We start from the raw sequence: 20,747 nt of genomic DNA on the forward strand, positions 1-20,747 counted from the left end.
TTTGATAGACACGATTTTGGCGGCTCTGTATTCCTCTAGTCAAGAGCTTCGATTTGATATAATACGCGTCGTCTAACTCCTTGCGGTTTGAGAGATAGAGCAATTTGAAGTTGCGGCCAAATTAGGGTTTTGAATCAAGGAACACCTTGTGTTCTTATATTGTTGCACCAATCTTGTTACTGCGAGTGCAGGCGCGTCGGAGATCGGAACGACGTTCTGCTTCCACCGGAGTAATCCTCTAGTCAAGGGCTTCACATCGGTATGTGGATCGTCTTCTGAGTCCTCGGGGTTTGAGAGATATGACGATTTCGAATCGCGCCGTTTTTAGGGTTTCTGTGACGTTTTCAGAACTTGACGGCGCGTCTTTAATCGGAGCGTGAAGGCGCGTCTCAAATCAGATCGACACGCGAGTTATGGCGATCGATTCGCCTCATTGTGGGCTTCAATTGGATATATTACCCATCGTCTGGATCCTTATGGTTAGGGAGAACGAAGGATCTGAAGTTGCGCCGGAATTGGTTTGAGATTTCCAGAATTAGGGTTTTGACGGCGCGGCTTAGAACGGACGGTGAGAACGCGTCTGAAGTCCGATTGAGGTGAGGTTTCCGGCGTTGGATTCGTCTCGTCGAGATCTTCAATTTGATAGGTAGCTCGACGTCAGAGTCGGAACGGTTTGGGAGGAAAGGCGGTTTGAAGTCGCGTCCGGAACTAGGATTTTGTGGCCGCCGGATTTTGTCTCAGGATTTGAGTTTCGTGCTGATAACGTGTTGTAAAAGTAATCATTGATATTCCATAATGTCGATTATATCTCCTTATATAGGAGTACAAGTAGGTCACAATACATTGGGCCTAATATAGCTAATGGACCTAACAAGGTTAATGGACATCCATAAACACATGATTTACAACACTTTCTTTGTTTAAAGATAGTTCCTTTGTGATGAAAACATAGTTTTAACATGTTCAAAATCTATTCTTTTTTCAGACAGAACATTGGCTATATTCTCTCGCTCAAAGTCTGTTGATTTTAAGGTATGTTTAAAGTTGCTGTCTCAGCTCTTTGCAATGTTTTGGCCTAAGTGTTGGAGTTGTTTTATTTGTGTGCAGGTAACAGAATACAGAAGCTGTAAACAAGACTATGAAGAAGAATACAATAATGACTTGTATATGAGAAGAGAGTACGGATATGGTGAAGATGAAGAGATGTCATGGTTCAATGCAGGTGTGAGGGTTGGCGTGGGAATTGGTCTAGGTGTATGTGTGGGTTTGGGAATTGGAGTTGGCCTTCTGCTGCGTACATATCAATCAACATCCAGAAAATTCAGAAGAAGACTCATCTAGTTTGTTTCACTCAAATTGTTTTACTAGGATGATTGGTAAGTGGTGTAGCTTTTATTTTTTAGCTTGGAATAGTAATTGTAGATTTATTTGATGTAACTATTTTTGTTGTAGTTCCGTAATTTTTTGCTCTAGAAATAAAACTCTCTACAGCCCTTTTTTATTTTTCACATATATTTTGATGTACCTTTTAAAAAAAATGAAAGCATGATTGGTTGACATTCATGGCTCTAAATTAATTAATTTTGACTTTATAGAATATTTACAGCCACAACCGGTCACCCATATACTCCATCTCAAATCTCCTTTGACTGCAGATCTCTAAGCTATTTAGTCTAATAGTTAATACTGGTGTGTAGTTATAATCTTTCTTCATGTTTTTTTTTTTCCTTTGCGGCTTCAAATTTTGAAAGAAATCTTTATCTTATTCTTGTGTCTGTTGAGATTAAGACTAAAAGAGACAAATCTCGTTGTTGCCTATAGGTCTGGATAAAAAACCCGGATCCGAAAAACCAAACTGAACCCGATCCAAAAAGTAGTATCGAACCCGGATCGAAATTCATTAAATATCTGAACAGGTTCAAAATTTTGGTATTTATAGAACCAAAACCGAATCCGACACGAACCAAAATATTTTGGGTACCTGAATGTATCCGAAATAGATATATATATATATATATATATATATATATACCTAAATATATTAATTATTTTTAGATTTAATGTATATTAAAAATATCCAAAATATATAAGATACTTTTTATTTTTCAAAATACTTGAAAATATATACAAATAGTCAAAAATAAATATCTAAAATAGCTAAAATTTATTCAAAACACCAAAAATACTTAAACGATTGATTCTCTATCCAAATGTTCACACCAAACTAATTTAATGTTAATTTTTAGATATTTTGACATTTTTTGTTCAAATTTATTTATAATATATTATTTTATTTATAGATTTGAGAAATTTAAAGTATATAATAAATTTTAAAAATTTAAAAATAATTTAAATGGGTTATTCGAACTCGAATCGAACCCGCAAAGATCCAAACCAAACCCGAACCAAAATTTAGAAATACCCGAATGGGACTGAAATCTTTGACCCCGAAAAACCGACACCCGAATAGATCCGAACCGAACCCGAACGCCCACCCCTAGTTGCCTATATAAACAAAAGAAAAATGGCAAATATGTGTTTTCGATACAACGGTTTAGAAATTAGATTTATGTATGTCAGGTAACTGTAAAATCACTGTTGAAACTGGTTTTTGTTGTTGTGAACCCTAAGTTTTGAATTGAGAATCCAAACTAGAGAGTTAACTCGACACGGGTCTGGGTAAAGGAGTTGGATCAGATCGATTTAATAGAGTCAACGTTAATATATTACGAATTGACTCTATTAACTTAGTCTAATATCAATTAAACCTAATTGTGATGTTGCAACCATATAATCATTTACTTCATATATTTAGCATGTATTAAACATAAACATGGTGTAGTTCTAGACACACTTTCATACATGATTTCCACCATCTATATTATTAAAACAGAAACATTACAACATATGTGGATTTTAAAGTTGGTCCTCCTATTATTTTACCTATCTTAACCAACTTTAATATATTTCTTTAAATGACGTTCACTAATAACTATAAACATTCTCTTCCGCATCTTACCTATAATTATAATGTAGATGCGTACACAGTACACTTCGTATGTTTCCAAATTATAAACGAAAACTAACATTCATTTTTTTTTGGTAGGTCGAAAACTAACATTCACTAACGACCATACATTTCGTATGTCTCACCAAATGTCATCTATAAACATTAACTTTTTAATTGCCCTATTTTATATTTTATATTTGATATTTTATAGTTTATATAAACACTGTTCTGGGTTTATATAAAATCATCGTTTACTTTTCATTTACTTTTCATTCATAAATAAACCGATATAATACTATGCATAGATATCGGGTTAATATCCAAAATATAAACTATTTTAAAGTTGTCTAAAATATTTAAATATATTTAAAAATAGTCAAAAGTAAACATTTAAAGTAGTTAAACAATAATCAAAACACCAAAAATACTTAAAATATATACTTATTTTCTATCCAAATATTCAAGCTAAACCTGTTTTAATTTAAAATTTAGATATTTTGGCTTACATTACTTAAATATATATGTTTCGAAAAATTTAAAGTATATATAAATTTTGAAAATTTTAAAATAATTTAAACGGGTTACCCGAGGCCGAACCGAACCCAAAAATATCTAAATCGAACCGAAACCAATATTTATAAATACCTGAATAGAGCTGAAATTTTTTAACTCGAAAATCTCAAACTCGAATAGATTTTAATCGAATCCGAGTAGATATCCAAATACCCATCCCTAACTTAGTAATGTAAAACAATCAAATATTAAAAATAAATAATTTAGTATAAATAAATAAAAAGTAAAACAGAAAATTAATACCCGTGCGGTCGCACGGGTCATGATCTAGTATTAGATAAACTTCATGTAACTAGAAATTTGTTATCCTAAAAATGGGGACGTATTCAATTAAGAGTTTGAGGGGATTTGTATTAATATGACAAATCAAGTGTTATTCAAGCATGAATTGAAAAAACACTTTAAAACCTAGTGTTATTGAACTTGTAATTTCATAAAACACTCTGAAATCTACTGTTAGTGAACAAAATTTAAGTTGAAGATTTTAGATTGTTTAAGTATTTTTAGAGTGTTTGAGAAGAGTTTTTAGTAATAAAAATAAAAATCCAAATCTCAAAGTTTTAGATAAGATTCTAGAAATAGCTAACAAAAACCACACCAAATTATCAGATTCTAATGCACTCATCTAGAAACTCATTAAAAATCAAATCACTTAAATTTTGTCGGAAAACTAAATGGATGGTCCAATTCTTGTCTAATATTAAAAAGCCTTCTTAATTGCAATCGATCCTTCCAAAATACTCTCAGAAATAGTTAGAAACAAGTCAGGCAACTATGTTATTGTTTCGGGACTGCCCAAGGAAGTACGACATTTGGACTTGCACTCTTTTTCTTTTGATCTCACTAAGTTGGAAGAGAACATGGAGAAGAAGAAAGAAGAAGTGACTCCTCTCAAAGGAATATTATGTCTCAAAACTAGACAAGACATGAAGAAAATCGAGGAAACAAATGATTTCTTCATCCTCGATTTCGATCCTTTTGACTCTTTCTGTAACGCCCCAACCGTCCACGACTAATGGGCCACACACGCCCGCTCTCTCGGTCTGTAGGTCCCATCTCATCCGACGGTCGGTCCGTTAATTTTCCAAGGCTCGAAATCATTGTCTACTGACCATGCAATCACCACCCGACATTTCCCCATGCTTTGGCCTCACTTACACGGTATCGCGAATCAGTTTCTGATAGGTCATCCATCCTTCCACTATTCCAGCTGAAGCACACTTAACTCTGGAGTTCTAAACGGATGTGTGATGGAAAATGTAAGTCAACTTTGGTGACATATGTAGCCAAATCAATTCTCTTAAGCTTTTTCACATATCACAACTCGGGATGTTACAATTCACCCCTTCTCAAAGAACGCAACGTCCTCGTTGCCCCCACGAAAAGTCTCAAGACGCCTCTCAGGTTAGAACTGAGACGGCTAACCAGCTCTGATACCACTTGTACTCACGCCCGCTCTCTCGGCCCGTGGGCCCTATCCCATCCGACGGTCGATCCATTAATTTTTCAAGGCTCGAAATCATCGTTTACTGACCCTGCAATCACCACCCGACTTTTTCCCGTGCTTTGGCTTCACTTACACGGTATCGCGAATCACTTCCCGATAGGTCACCCATCGTTTTACTACTCCAGCTCAAGCACGCTTAACTCTGGAATTTTAAACGGATGTGTGAAAGAAAATGTAAGTCAACTTTGGTGACATAGGTAGCCAAATCAATTCTCTTAAGCCTTTTTACATATCACAACTCGGGATGTTACACTTTCGATGTTAAAAAGCTGTCGTTTTCTGGTGAACATCATGCGGGTGGTAAAGATCTGGCTATCATCCATGAGACAGGCCAAGTTTGAGTTTTGAAACTTAGGGTTTAATCATAGGGTTGTTTTTTTATTAGAAAATTTGATGGGAATCTCTTTGAACAAATTGCTTACAGAGATACCCACATCCAGGACACCTTTGCTTGAATTATCCCTTTGGATTAACTCCTAATGCTACCCATTGTCATCTGGTAATCACTTCAGTCTTATTTTCTTTAAAGTCTTTTAAGTAAAAGACAAGTATGGAATGGATTATCTTGGTGTTCAAGACTTCTATGAAACTGCCTTTTTTCTCGTTCAGATACGGCAATTATATTAACTACAGATATTGACATGAATATATGCAGTGTTACTGTTGCGTGTGCAATAAGGCCGCTCCTTGTGAACAGTGGATGTCTTCCCATTGCAATGCTTTAGCTGACTCTATGGAGCGGAGAACTATGGATTTACAATGCGTAACTATGTTCTTTTGTTCACACAGTCTCATTTTCCTTTACATCTTTGAATTGACTAGTAGATCAACAGCATAGCTTTGGAAGACTATGTATTCACAATGCCTAATTACTTAGTATGATGAAATTTTTTATGTGTGTGTGCTCTACTAGTGTTCGAAATGCATTTGCTTAGATAAATTGTTGCTTAATTTAAGATTCCGGTACGTACCTCGATAATACGGGTTATATTGACAGTTTCATGAGTCGATTTCAACGTTCAGAAAGCATAAGATTGGTCCCAAGCCCGGACGGCCTGCAAGTCATGTCATTTGAATAATTTATTTGGGGACAGAATGATATTTATATATCAACCACATGAATTTTATTGACTGAAATGATGCTCAATCTTGCTAGTTGCTACGCACAAATCTGGACCTAGTCCCAAGTCCCAACTTGCAAACTTCAAAATACCTTGAGCTTTTTACCACATCGATCTCAAATCACATATATAGAGGTTTACTTTTTGTTATCTTAGGTATATAATTTATTGTTCCAAATAAATAAAAACACAAATACAATTTATTGATAAACAGCTCGCATGGCAACCATGATTAAACATCATTGCTTAAAACTTTAAATCAAAACAATAACATAACTACAACAATTAAGTTGGTGAAGTAGACGTACAAGAGAGCATGCATTTTTATTTATAAAGCACCATTAAGGAATTTGTTCTCAGATCTTCTTGAGCAGCTCAATAACGTAAACACCGAAAACGTTGCAAACAACTGTGATGCCTTTGAAGCCTGATCCTTTGGCCAATGCCTCAAACTCTTTCTCGGTCCGTTCTTTGCCTCCAGGATTGAGAGCCACACTACAAAAAAAGTCTACATTGATAGCATATTGTTATAGCACGTTTTACTGAACTGCTATCGTAGATGATTTAAAAAAAATTGTATTATATAATAGCGTTACATAAATGCTATGATATCGAAAAATGCTATGATAGTGAAAATGTGTCTCCTCCTCTATCTTCTCCTACCGGTTTCTTCTCTACGAGTATAAACATCTTTAGAAAGAAAATAACAAGTTTATTTATTTTGGTTTCATTGTTTTTCTCGTAGTAAAGATCTGATACGGAACTGTTTAGTACAGAATTGCTAACATGGGTTTTAATTCACTGTTACAAAAGTCTTCATACTATGTTCTAGATTTTCCTTTCTTCTTCACCTCGACAACATCTCTGTAAACTCACCTCTGTAAATCTGTCCAGAGACAACACTGAGTCAAAGTCCGAGACTGAGAGATTACCCTTCCGGTCTAAAAGCAGATTCCCCGGTTTAACATCACCGTCTACAACGCCTAGGCTTCCAACAGAACATGCGGAGATCAGCTGCTGGTTTTAGACCCTGAAGCGTGAAGACATTGAGTTTCAGAGACTGGAGAGAAGCAACACGAGCACTGATCTTATCAAAGGCGTCGACTTTACATCTAGGCTTTTCACCAGAATCATCTCCGTTTCTTCTTGTGTAAACCCAATACCTCGAAAAATCAAAAACAGAGACTCTGCATTTCTGCAACAGAAGAATGAGACTTATAAGACGCATACCAGATGTTTGTGAAAATAGTACTTTAGAGAGAAGTAAAAAAATCCACCTACTCATTTGAGTTTTGCCATCAATCGTAGAAGTAGGGCAGTTGCATCGGTGAATTATAGAGAGAGCCATAATTACTTTTGAACCAAAATTGTAAAGGAGCCAAAACCCAAATAAAATCAGTCAAAATTGGAACAAAAAAAATGTAACCCCTAAAACTACAATCCGTAAATTATATAACCTCCAAACTATAACCCCTAAACTACAAAGGTGTGTGAGTAGTGTTTAGAGTTTAGATTAAAGATAAAAATATGAGGTTTTTGAAGGGTTTAAGCATAAGATTTGAAAATGTATAAAAAATAATTTGATGTACTTCAAACCCTAAACCCTAAAACTTAACCCCAAACTTTATATTATGACTACAAATTCTAAACTCAAAAACTTAACCCCAAACCTTATATCACATTTAAAATCCTAAACTATAAACACAATTCCTAATTTCTTTTTTTAGTCTCAATCTTAAGCTGAGATTAAAATTTTAATATTTTAGAAAAATTAATTTCAAATATTAAATATAAACCTCAAACTAAATATATATATATATATATACATATCAAATTTCTTATAAAAATTTGAAATCTAATCATTTTAATGTTATATCATTATTTTATAAATTTAAATTAATAACTATTGTTATATAAACAAAATTAGTCAAAAAAAATAATTACAGTTACTAAAATAAAATAATAACTACTAAAATTTTAAAAACCAAAATTTTCATATAACAACAAAATCAAAATATAACCATTAAACTTGTAATTATTCAACATGTCTAAGTTCTTATTCAGAATCTCCAAATTGCAAATTTTATTATTTTTCTATAGATTATACACTTTAATAATAAAATTGGACAACAAAATAAATTATAAAGAAAGTAAAAAGGTGGACTGCTGTTGGTTAATGCAAGAAAGGTGCGGATCACTCCTTTTCTAATGTTAACCGTTGATGGAGCTTTGATCCAATGGATAGAATGCTTTCAATATTTTATTTTATTTTTGCTTTAGGTCCTTTGTCTTTGTTTCTCTCATCTCTCTCAGATCTTCATCTCTTCTTTTCCTCTACGAAACTCACCACCACAAAGTCTTTCTTCTCCACATCAATCTGCAAATAAAAAGGAGATCCAAATACACATCACTCTTATACGCTCCTCCTCTCCTATCTGAATGGCTCCTTCTCCTCCCTGAACCCTTTTCCGTGAAGCTTCCTCCGTGCTCCTCCGACCGCCTTCTCCGTGAAGCCTCGTCCTCCGTTTTGGTGGCGAAGATGAAGGCGTGAAAGGAGACGACGTCATGAAGAAGGGAGATGCGACGGAGGTGGTACGGAGATGACAGAGGAAGAAGACGATGTGGTGGAGATGGGGTAGTGACGAACCAGAAACGGAGGCAGAGGTAGATGCGGTTCAGAAAAAGGTGAATTGAGGCTGAGGCATGAAACACAAGGAGGCGCGGAGACGCGGAAGCAAGATGTAGCAGATGAGATGAGGTGGTGGGCGGCGGTTTAGGTTTAGGTTTAGGTTAATTAGGTTTTGGTTTAATGTGTTTTAGTTAGTGTATGGTTTAATTTGTTCTGGTTTACTTAATTTTGGTTTAGTTTTGTTAAACTGATTTTATTGTAAACTGATTTTAATTAATAATAAAATTTCATTTTAATTATATTTAATTTTGATTTAATTATTAATTATTTAATTTGTAATTAATTAATTTTAATTAAATAATCAAATTATTTTTTAATTATTTTATTTCTAATTATAGCATTATATCAATGTCATTATAAATACATCGTAGCACGAATAAGATGATATAGTTAAGTTAGTAATATCATTCATGTATTGCTATCGTATCGTCACATTTTATAGCGTCAAAAAAGTGTTATCATAGAGTAGGTACCTATGATGGCTGCCGATGACATAGCAGATCATAAAATGCTATGAAAGGTCTACTATAGCGTTTATCATGAGCTAAGAATGTTAATATTTGTTGTAGTGCCAGCATAATGCAGTCCACATTGACTACTTGTTTGGTCGACAGGCTTGAGTCTAGTGTCTCTGGAAGTATACACTCTGCCAAGACCACTTTTCCATTGTCTGGAAGCGCCTCGTAACAATTCTTCAATAATTTTAAACAGTGTTCGTCACTCCAGTCATGGCATATCCACTGTTACAACAATGAGAAGAATCCAACGAGAATTATTTGATTATCATTTCATTATAGTGTCAAGAGTGTTCAGTATATGAAACTACTATTTATTGGGGGCCAAACCTTCATGAAAATGGCATCACCCTTGGGGACACTTACAAACATATCTCCTCCAACATGCTCAATACCTACAATATTTTTTTCAGAAATCAAACTCTAATCAAGTTTAACACAAGAAAACCGGGTTTTGCAACATGCCGAAAACATGTTAGTAATACCGGGATGAGATGGAGCATCTACTATGACATGAGGGAGATCAAAGTTGACGCCTTTAAGATTAGGGTACTTAGAGACAATCATTTTTAGAGTAGCACCAATGCCACCTCCGACATCAACCAAGGAGACCAAACCCTCAAAGCCCTTATAGGTCTCAAGAATCTTCTTCATGGTGATAGTGGAATGGTTAGACATTCCATTGTTGAACACCGTGTTGAAGCTAAGGTCAGTCCCATGGTACTCAAACGCGCTCATGCCATAAGCTTTATTGAATGGAATCCCACCATCAAGAATTGCATCCTTCAAATGGTACCTGCAACAAATCTCTTTGACATGAATTTAAGAAAGCAAACATATACACACTCCTTTAGCTTAACTATCCCTTCACCATATTTCTTAAAGAAATCAATTAAGTCTTTATCACTATTTATAAAATATGTTTTGAAATTGTATGATACAATTTGTATTTATTTTATATCTCTTACTGTAAACTATCAAATATATATTAAACTGTTGGGAGATAGTGTTTTCTAATAATCTAGTATTAAACTAAATAATCAGTTATTAGTTTCCCTCGGTAAAAAGCAACATGCGTTCGCCACAATTTATATTTCAATCCCATCCGTGAATAATCGGTTGGGAAATAGTGTTGTATTCTTACAGTGAAAGGCTATTTTATTATTTAAATTTGAAGCGGTCAGTAGAACAACCAGTAAAACTTCAAAAATGTTACTTTCGGATTTGTGACGCTCTAAAATAATTGGATAAATCATTTACAGCAGAGGGAATAACCGAATAACTATTGTTTACCAAAAAAAAAACTATTGCTTTTGCTCTATGCAAACGTATCTTCTAGCTGATCTTGATTGTGGCCACACGTAATATTAGATCGATAAACGGGCCACGCTCTAAAAAGCAAGTGATGGTACTGTCATCTTATTGATGACCAAACCAACATAGTTGAATTTTATGCCTTTTTATTTATTTTAATTCATATATTCTTTTTCCTAAAGTCATTTAGAGTCATTTTAAGTAATTTCTCTAAAAAAAAAGTACTTTGTTAGTCTTTTTAATCGTTGTAACATATGACAGGACCTGTATAATTTTGGTGCAGTAACAATTCAAGGTCTTTGGACTGTGGGGATCTCTCTTCTGTATTCGAAGTACATCAACAAAGAAGCATAACGTATAAAAATGTCATCTTTAACACGTAATTATCCCAATATGATTTTGCATAGTATTATATAATATTACTCATATGATGTTTAGCATAATAAGATATTGGGCTTATTTGCTAAACAACCAAAAAAAAAATTAAAACTAAATTTTTAGAAAGAGAGTAGAAAGAGATAGGAAGAGAAAATAGGAAAGAGAGAGTGTTTTTTGTTAGTGAATTTTGGTTTTTGTTGTGTATATTAGGTGCAATTTCCCTAAGATATTAACAGAAGTTATATTTTATAATATAGCTCATATGATATAACCTATTGCTTAAACGGTTTCGTAAATACTTATCAGCTTTCTTTTTCTTTAAAAAAAAATACTTACCAGCTTCCCATGAAGACTTTGTCATGATTCAGGAGACAAAGAGCAGCTATCGAGACACCATCTTCGTTCTTGGTGAAATACTTGCAAACCGGCCCAAGCCCGTAAAGCCGGTTGACGCCGTCTTGAACCGTACGGACGGTGCAAGTGAGGACGGAGTAAGCCGTAAGAAGACGGAGGATACGTTCAAGCATGGCCGGAGCTTCGGGGTTTTTGGTCGGAAGATGAGAAGAGATCTCAGATGCAGACATGGGAGAACAGTTCCTGGCCATGATCTCGAGAAGATCGAGCTCTATAGCTGATTTTAAAGCCATAGGGAGAACTGAGGCACTGGCTAACTGTATGGCAAAGAGGGCAGTTTCGTCGTCCGTGACTTGCACTGGAGTTGACTGTGTCTCTGCCGTTGAGATCATTTTCGTGAAATTTGTGAGATTTTAGAATGCTTTGTTTTTGGGTTTCTATGTGTGATAAGTGAAAATGAGAAGTGGTCTATTTTATAGGAAATTGAGATGCATAGGTTTAGGTTTCCCAACATGTAGGGCTGTAACGTATGTCCGTAACTAAATATTTAATCTTTCGTTTATTATGATATTATCCGTTTAGATTTAAGGTTTTACAGATTTATTTTTGGGTAGGTTTAGACTAAAAATAAATATTAAATTATCTTAACTCTAATATCCGATGTGAAATTTGAATTGTATATTTCTCATAATAATTCTTCCGTCAAACAAATGAACAGAGATCATTGGTTCTGATACTAATTTTATGTGTATGTTTTCATAGGTCAAAAGCTTACTAAAATTAGATATCTATCACCAGACGTCAAATCCCTCGATTATGAGCTTGCTCTGCTTTACCTATATTACATTTAGTCTGTTCCCTCGCAAACAGAATCTGCTCTCTTTGCCATACAGTTAGATTTCTGTATCCTCCAAGATATCTATGAGCTTGCTCTGCTTTACCTATACTACGTTTAGTCTATTCCCTCGCAAACAGAATCTGCTCGCTGATATCCTTGCAAAGATAGACAGATAGTACTGCTGGAATTCTCTGCACCAGTGTAACTCTATCCTTCTAATATAAATGCTAATTTGCGTTAAAAATGTTTATTTTCAGTCAAAAATTTGTTTAGCTTTTGTTTTTATAGCTTGTCGTTCCTTCCAAGTTTATTACTCTTTCAAACTTTATACACATTTTTTGTAGTTACCTTTTTCACACAAAAAAAAAAATTCGCGGTTTCACCTCATATTATTTTTTTTGCTAAATTGTAAATATCATTCATGAAATGAAAGTTTGGTTACAATGATATTGAAACCATGATCTACTTAAAAGCCATTCTGTTTCTAGAGACTGCAAAAAAAGTTTAAAAAAATCTCTAGAAAACAAGTGAATCAGTCCTAGTCTAATGAAAACTTGGAACTGATATTGATCAAGAACAGACGACGACAATAGTTCCCATAGATAACACTTCTCGATCTCCCAGTGGACTAATAAATCAAGAGTAAAGCTCATACAGGTTGCTTGAAGTTCCAGTGGAACACTCACCCGAAAGTGGCTCCCTTAGGCATCGACAGAAACGGCAGACAAACGGCTCCGGAGCTCCTTAGGAGGAGGACGACAAGCAGACTTATAAGAGCTAGCTCGACTGAAGAAACCAAAAATTCCCGACATGACCCCGATGGCGATGAAGAACAAACTAAGGTCAAGCGTAGTCGGTAAATAACTCCCCCAAACCGGCGACGCGACACAAACATACGTGGCAACATCAAGGGAACTCAAGGTAATTTTGTCGGAGTTAAGAGAGTGGGATTGAAGCACAGGAGGAGACACAAGTCACCTCGAAAAGCAGGCGCATGCGGTAGGATATGACGACTCGGTTCCCAGCAGAAGACACGGTTCACTAGGTCGTCCTCAAAACCTTGTCTCCGATGTCAAGAAGCAAGGAGGTGAGCCATCAAAACACTATAGTTAACACTATGGCAGTCGTCGATTGAACTACAGCAGAGGTTCTCCGAGCGATGGATCTAAACACCGCCTTTTTCTCCAGATGGAGAGGAGAAGCTCACATGGACCTTGAGACAAACCGAACCTGGTCACACGGGTACAAGCCAGAACCGACAGAGATAGGAAGAGGAAGCGACGCAGGTCCCTCTTCGCCGGCAGAAGCAAGATCAGATCAGATCTGACCCAGATCTGCTCCGATAGACTGGTATCAGCCATTAACATAAAATATTAACATAAAATTAACATAAAATAACAGCCATTAAGCCCAAATAATAATAGTGGTTATAAATTCTATAAATATAAAAATGTCTAATAATAGATAAACTTTCAAAAGCAAACCAACAATTTGATTCTTATATTTATCAGAAAAAAAAAAGAAAAAAAATTGATTCTTATGACAACAAACACATTCAAATTATTAGACTATATATATGTCCTAAAAGAAAAATCTTAACCATTTCTGTCGGTGACAGAAACCAATGTAAAGACAACGACAGCACTCGTTCCTTGATCAAAAGTAGTCCACACGTCCTACCTAACACCGTTACGTCATAATAGTGATTAAAAAACTTTCACTACCAATAAACGAAAAAATAAAAGAAAAATTTCATATTTATCATTTATTAGTATTAATGTTTACCAAAAACAAAAAAAACATTTTAAAAAACATTATCCTCATTAGAGGACAAAAGATCCTTATATGTTTGTTCTTTATATATAATAAATAATTATTTAAATAAATAAATACAAAAACAAAAACATACTTTTTATGTTTTCGAATTATATTTTTTCGAAACTCGAACTCTAAATTCTAAACCCTCGTCTCTATACTCTAAACCATTAATACTCAGTTCCACCTTCAATTTTAAATCCTAAATCTTATCTCTCGATTCTAAATTTTAAGTTTAAAATAGTTAATTCTATGGTTATAAATATTTTTTTTCTTTAAAGGTAAAGATAAAAACAACACTTAGATTCACTCCTTATGGTAAACCTTTAAATTCACTCATCTCCTTAAAACCAATCAAAGTGCCGTGTAGGTAATTAAATAAATATTAAATTATTAAAAAATAATTAAAAAATAACGTTAAATTTTAGTGACACTAATTAAATCCTATATTCTAAATCTTTAATTCTAAACCAAAACATATACCTTAAATCCAAATCTTAAACCCTAAACCTAAACTATATATCGAAAATCCAAAATCCAAACCATATACCCTAAACCATCCTATATCCTATACCTTAAACCCAAATCCTATACCATAAACCCAAACCATATATCTTAAACCCAAAGTATATATCCTAAACTCAAATCTTATACCCTAAATCCAATCGTAAACCCTAAAACCAAATCTTTAAGTTTAGGATTTGGATTTAAGATCTAGAATTTAGGTTTAAGATATACGGTTTGAGTTTAATTAGGGTGTAGGATTTGAGTTTAAGGTATAGGATATATGATGGATTTAGGATATAGACTTTGGATTTAGGGTTTATGGTTTGAGTTTAAGGTTTAGAATTTAAGTTTAGTGTATATGATTTGGGTTTATGGTATAAAGTTTGGGTTTATAGTATATATTTGGGTTTAAAATTTAATATTTAGGGTTTAGGGTTTAGTCAGAATCATTAAAATTGACGTTATTTTTCTTTTTAACTATTTTTTAATATTTTTTTATTTAATTATCTACATGATAATTTGATTGATTTTAAAGGGATATGTGAATTTAAAAGTTCACCATAGAGGTGAACCCAAATCTTGTCCTAAAGATAATAGCGATTAATGCAAACATGAAAAATGTTATTATCATTATATATGAATATGGTATTTTGGCAATTTTCCTAAAATAAAAAGGGAAAATTTACCAAATAATTAATTTCTCAAAACATATTAAGAATATAGCATCACTTTTTGGGTAATTAAATCTGTGACAAATTTACAAAGATTCTTCCAATATTATCTTTTATGTTTATAAGTTACAGGTCAAAGGGAGAGAAGATATGACGTTGATGGAAAAGCGAGTTACAAATTACAATCATAACTTTACAAAAAAAAAGAAAGAATGATGAAAATATCATTGATGATGTTGTTTTCATTTAAAAAAGAAACAGTATAGACTTTGGAGAAATAGTATAAATTTGATGGATTTTTCTATTTAAATCATAAATCATATCTTCTATCCACCTTCAACCATTAAATACTAAACCCTAAATTATGATTCCTAAACCCCACTACAAAAAATATGTACATTTTTAGCTCACAAAAAATGCTATGGTAGGGCTTTTATAACATTTTCTGTTATGCTATGTCATCGGCAGCCATCATAGATACCTCTTTTACGATAGCATTTTTTATTGACGCTATGAAATGTGTAGATATTATAGCAATACTTAGATGATATTATTGATTTAACTATAACACTATTTTTTTGTTACGAATTGATTATACATTTATATTTCGTGCTATAATAGATCTTATACGATAGCAATTGTATATTGCTATTATAATTTTATTTATAGCACTGTAAAATACTATAAAATTTTACATATTTAATTTACACAATTGAATTATAATATAAATTAGAAGTAAAATTTATCAAAATTTAAAATTTAAATTTAATTATTTTATTAATTAAAATCAACTTACAAATAAAATTTGTTTTTACAAATCTAAACCATAATTTTTTTAAAAATATAAGCAACCGGAACACACTAAACCAAAAACTAATTAACCAAAATCTAAACCTAATTAACCAGACCCTAATTAACTCTAAACCTAATCTCTCTGCTGCCGCCTCCCTCCTCCTTAGCCTCTTTCTTCTGGATGTCTTCCTCCATTCTGTCTCCATCTCCGGCACCATCGACGACGACCGTGAGGGGCAAGCTCGAGACGTCTTCTCTGCCCACGTCCACTTTGCTCATGACCACTCTTCTCACGGCCACTCTGCTCCCGACCTCCACCTTTACCAGCACAAAAAAATCACATTACATATGTATTCAGTCTCCATTTCTGTAGATTGTTGTGAGATGAGTTCTTGTGTTGTGGAAATACAGAGTACACTGGCTTCTAAAGAGCAGGTTTTCTCTTAGAGAGCTTAATCCACCTACTGCAAGTTAGATACATGGCAACAAACAATCGAAAGAAGTAGAATCGTTTAGCTAAAGGGATAGAGGAACTGAGCGAGAGAATTGCTGTCACTTTCCAACACCAACATACTGGTTAGAGGCCACTGCTCTTCATTTGTACAGATGCTCTGTATTTTGGAGACCAGAGGCCACTGCCTAGAATCATCACGTACATAACCCATAAACAAGACAACTAGATATCAGTATCAAAGAAAGCACATACATCAAACATAAGATTCAAGATATATTACAACAAGCCCTGAACCAGAAACAGTTGTATCATAGAAAAAAGAGAGTGCGAAAGAAATCAAAAGGGTTTTTCAACTTACGTATTGACTGAAGCAAAGCCTTTGCTCGTTTTGAGCTGTGGAATTCATTACCCTATTCAAAACATCTGCAACAAACAGACCATAACACAGTTATCTTCCTTTTCTAGGCCAGTCTGCAAATAGGTTGACGATGACACCACGACGAACTTAACGGCAAAGCTCTTGGAGACGGAGTTAATTTTTCTTCGGACCAAGCGAAGATTGGGACTGAGAAAAGTCAATTTTGCGTCGGCGAAATCTTGGAGACTGAGCTCGGTTTTGGTGTGGAGCTGAGTGGCGACGAAGAAGACGAGGATGAAGCAAGGTCGTGGAGATGATGAATTTGGAGATTACATAGTCGTCGAGATGGAACAAGTTCGTTGATGATATCTGAATCGGATTCTGGATCTGAGAAAGATGATGATGCGATTGATGATAGGGATTACGCCATCTATGTATGTTGCTCGAAGCATATTCATCATGGTCGAGACAGACTTGAATCTTGGTTGATTATTTGTGAATCGAAGGGAGAGGGTTGTGGTGATTGACAGGATTTGTTTTCTTAGGGTTCGTTCTAGGAGAAAGAGGGAAAATGAGAGTTAAGAGAGAGGGAAAACGAGAGATGGGAGAGGGAACGTTTATGATTTTCAGTACCTGATTTTAGGTTCCAACTTACTAAAATTATTTTATAGCATTTAGGTAATGCTGTTATAGATTTCTAAAATTTTATACTCATCTACAATAGCAGTTTAGTAAAAACGAGCTATAATATTATGCTATGAATGTTAATTTTTTTTGTAGTGCCCTAAACCAAATATAAAGTATAATATAGTATATATTTATAATATGATAAATATATGAAAAAGTAAGATATTTCATTTTATGCAAATGGTATAGAATATAGGAAGAGATAAAGAAATGGAAACGGAACTATACGATAAAAAAATTGTGTTGAAATTTGTTTATAAACTTTTCCAATATTCAAACCAAAAAAAAATTTATACTACAAAAAATACGACAAAATGAACGATAGAGAAAAGAAGCATAATTGATTGTTTAATTTAAAGGAAATAAAATAGAAATACGTAAAAATAGATTACTATATATTAAATAGTATAGTATTACATAAATAGTTACACTAAATAAAACATATTACACTTAGGGCTGTGTATTTTATCCATTGAATTTGATTGGATTTGTTATTCGTTGCGATTCGATCAGAAAATTCCTGATTTCCATAAGCTATCGAATCAAAGAAAATACTAAAAATAAATATCTGTTAAAATCGAATCAAATCACAAATATTAAAATTTTGAGAAGTGGATATCCGATCCGATTCGTCAATATATAAATATATGTATATGTTGATTATATTTAAAAATTTAAATGTATAAAACTATATAATTATTATTCTGACATATGATTTTTGACAGATTCGATTCACATTATTATATATATATATATAAGCCCTGTTCTAAAATGCGGCCGCCGAGCCCGGAAAAGCGGCGAGTAAACGCTCGGCGGCCAAGGAACGTCGCGATTTGCTTCTGTTCGGGTGAAAACTCGGAAAACTTGAAAAAACTTAATTTTTTGCATGTTTTTAGTTAATAATCAAAGAATCTAAACAAGATCTATTAATTTGAGTTAAAAAACGAACATAAAATGATGAAAACCGAGGAAAACGGCCGCACTTTCGAGTTGCAGAATTTTGTTTTGACCTAAATGAAGAAGATGAAATGTCAATTACTGTTATACCCTTCATTAAAGAATGACAAAAAAAGAAATATTATCAGAGATGGGGCGTCGAACTCTGGTTGCCTAAGTACCTAACAGAAAACAGTCCGAGTAGCCATTTGGCCAAACGAAATCCTTGTCATTTTAGCGAACGTAAGTGTACATAACCGAAAACATGCGTGAAACCTTGAAAAAAAAATCCCCGATTACTTCCCGCATAATATCCGATTAGTCAATTCGGCGCTAGGCCCGGGGTTAGCGCCCGACTAACGCCTAGCGTAGTTTCGAACATTGTATATAAGTATTTCAAAAAAGGAAGATAAAACATGTATGACAATTATATTTTTAACTCTTAAGTTTTGTGTTACTATAATTGTTAACTATGTTTAAAAAAATTCTAAATATGTAGATTCACTACTTCTTTTAACTTTTATCTTATATATCATGCAAAATTTTATTTTACAAAACAAATTTGTATCGAATTTTTAAGATTATTTGTGTTAATAAAAACAAATGAGATATCAGTAAGAATTCGTAAATATCCGCAAATATCTATTTATTTTCCAGATATCTGTTTTTTCAAAACAAATTATAAAATTAGATATCAGTAATATTCGAAGCAAATCGCAAATACCTTAAAAACTCGGATATTTTCCGTGCCCATGCCTAATTACACTATAGCTTTTTTTACTGATATATAGTATAGTTTATGAATTCACCTTCTTAGTTTTCTCCTCTTTTTTTTTTTTTGTAACTTAAAAGAGTTAAACCCGGGTCACTATTAGAACCAGACCTAACCCTCGGGGGAGTCGCAAGCTCGCAGATGGACTTCTTCTCATGGGCATTCAAATGGGTCTTAAAACATGGACCCATATCCACGTTAGGTGAACAGAACAATGTGACTTAGTTTCGCATAACAGGAGGATCGAACCTGAAACGTGTTGGCGTCCCAGGCCCGTCCACTGCCACTTGACCACAAGGCCCGTTCCAGTTTTCTCCTCTTTTCAGATGCGCAACGACACTCATTCGCCAGCTCATTGTCATTATTACTTACCACCATATACTGTCGACAAGCCGTCTTCTTCATCTTTTATCCTTTTTTCTGATCATGCGATAAGCATCCAGTTCACCGTCGTTTACAGTCAAGTATGTTAAATATCATAGTCAATTTATTTTTTAGTTAGATGGTGAATTCTATTTTTTTTGTTTGTCATATAACGCAATTTCCCAATAAAAAGTATTTATATAAATACCAAAACACTTTCATATTCATTTAGAAATATAGCTGGACATAGCCCAATTACTAACTTTCAGACGTTAATACTTGACTGGGCCAATTCAGATAATGTCATTTGAGATTTAAACATGACTTATTCAAGTACTTGTAATCTCAATTATTGGAGAACTTTTTTAATATTTACAAATTACTTGATCCAGTTTATTACTTGATAAAACTAAATATTTGTTTTTTAAATAAGTATTACAGTAAAAAATTATATTAATGATGTTGAGACAATTATAGTTTATTAATTTAAAGAAAACTAAATTTTTATTTTTTAGTTTTAAATTTTATTTTTCAACTAACTTTTTATTTTAAAAATATTTCAAGATATTAATTAAAGCTTATATATTTATATTTCATCTATTTACTTAGCTTATTTGATATTTTATGTATGATGAATATGTATAAATGCACTTTTTTAATAAATTCAATAAAATAACACAAAATATTGAAATGAAAAATAAAATTAGACATAAAATGAATTTTTAAGAAAAACGAACAATGAAATAAGTTTCTTATGTTTATATATATTTTTCTGTATAATCAATTTTAATTTATAAGTTTAATGAGACCATATCTGTAGCCAAGCTTTTCTAAACATTATTATCTTATTGAATTATATTATATTCTGTATATGTCCGCCATCTTAGGATTCAATGTCTTGTAATGTTGCATTATTTCATCCATCATGTGGTTGTCTTTTTGATCATTTAGGAGCACTTAGAGTTCATTTAAATGCATAGTATTTGGTTTGTCTTTATCAGGTGTTGGAGGTACTTACTTGATTTAGAGGAATCAGATCGAGAAATGGAGTGAAAAGCAAGAGTTACCGCGGCATGAGCAGTGGTATAGGCAT

General features: G+C 33.4%; 1 protein-coding gene and 2 long non-coding RNA genes across 4 annotated transcripts; all 3 read right to left on the reverse strand.

Moving 5' to 3' along the window:
- Positions 1 to 6,393: 6,393 nt before the first annotated feature.
- On the reverse strand, positions 6,394 to 7,950 carry LOC130499469 (uncharacterized). Its single transcript, XR_008938335.1, has 2 exons — positions 7,493 to 7,950; positions 6,394 to 7,406 (listed from the first exon to the last, which is right to left on the reverse strand). It is a non-coding gene; the product is annotated as an uncharacterized LOC130499469 (long non-coding RNA).
- Positions 7,951 to 9,368: 1,418 nt separating this feature from the next.
- Positions 9,369 to 11,926, reverse strand: LOC108849034 (flavone 3'-O-methyltransferase 1-like). Its single transcript, XM_018622530.2, has 4 exons — positions 11,444 to 11,926; positions 9,901 to 10,211; positions 9,746 to 9,810; positions 9,369 to 9,640 (listed from the first exon to the last, which is right to left on the reverse strand). Exons 1-4 carry the CDS (start codon positions 11,851 to 11,853, stop codon positions 9,374 to 9,376), a joined length of 1,053 nt encoding a protein of 350 aa, XP_018478032.2. The 5' UTR covers positions 11,854 to 11,926; the 3' UTR covers positions 9,369 to 9,373.
- A 4,124-nt stretch (positions 11,927 to 16,050) lies between these two features.
- Positions 16,051 to 17,791, reverse strand: LOC108848693 (uncharacterized). Of its 2 annotated transcripts, XR_008939006.1 has the most exons (3): positions 16,897 to 17,544; positions 16,494 to 16,723; positions 16,051 to 16,402 (listed from the first exon to the last, which is right to left on the reverse strand). It is a non-coding gene; the product is annotated as an uncharacterized LOC108848693 (long non-coding RNA). The 2 variants fall into 2 exon arrangements; XR_001949071.2 differs by having other exon boundaries at positions 16,051 to 16,723; positions 16,897 to 17,791.
- Between the last annotated feature and the right edge of the window lie 2,956 nt (positions 17,792 to 20,747).

Source organism: Raphanus sativus, chromosome 9, assembly GCF_000801105.2.
Source record: "Raphanus sativus cultivar WK10039 chromosome 9, ASM80110v3, whole genome shotgun sequence".
In the NCBI taxonomy this organism is placed as follows: domain Eukaryota; kingdom Viridiplantae; phylum Streptophyta; class Magnoliopsida; order Brassicales; family Brassicaceae; genus Raphanus; species Raphanus sativus.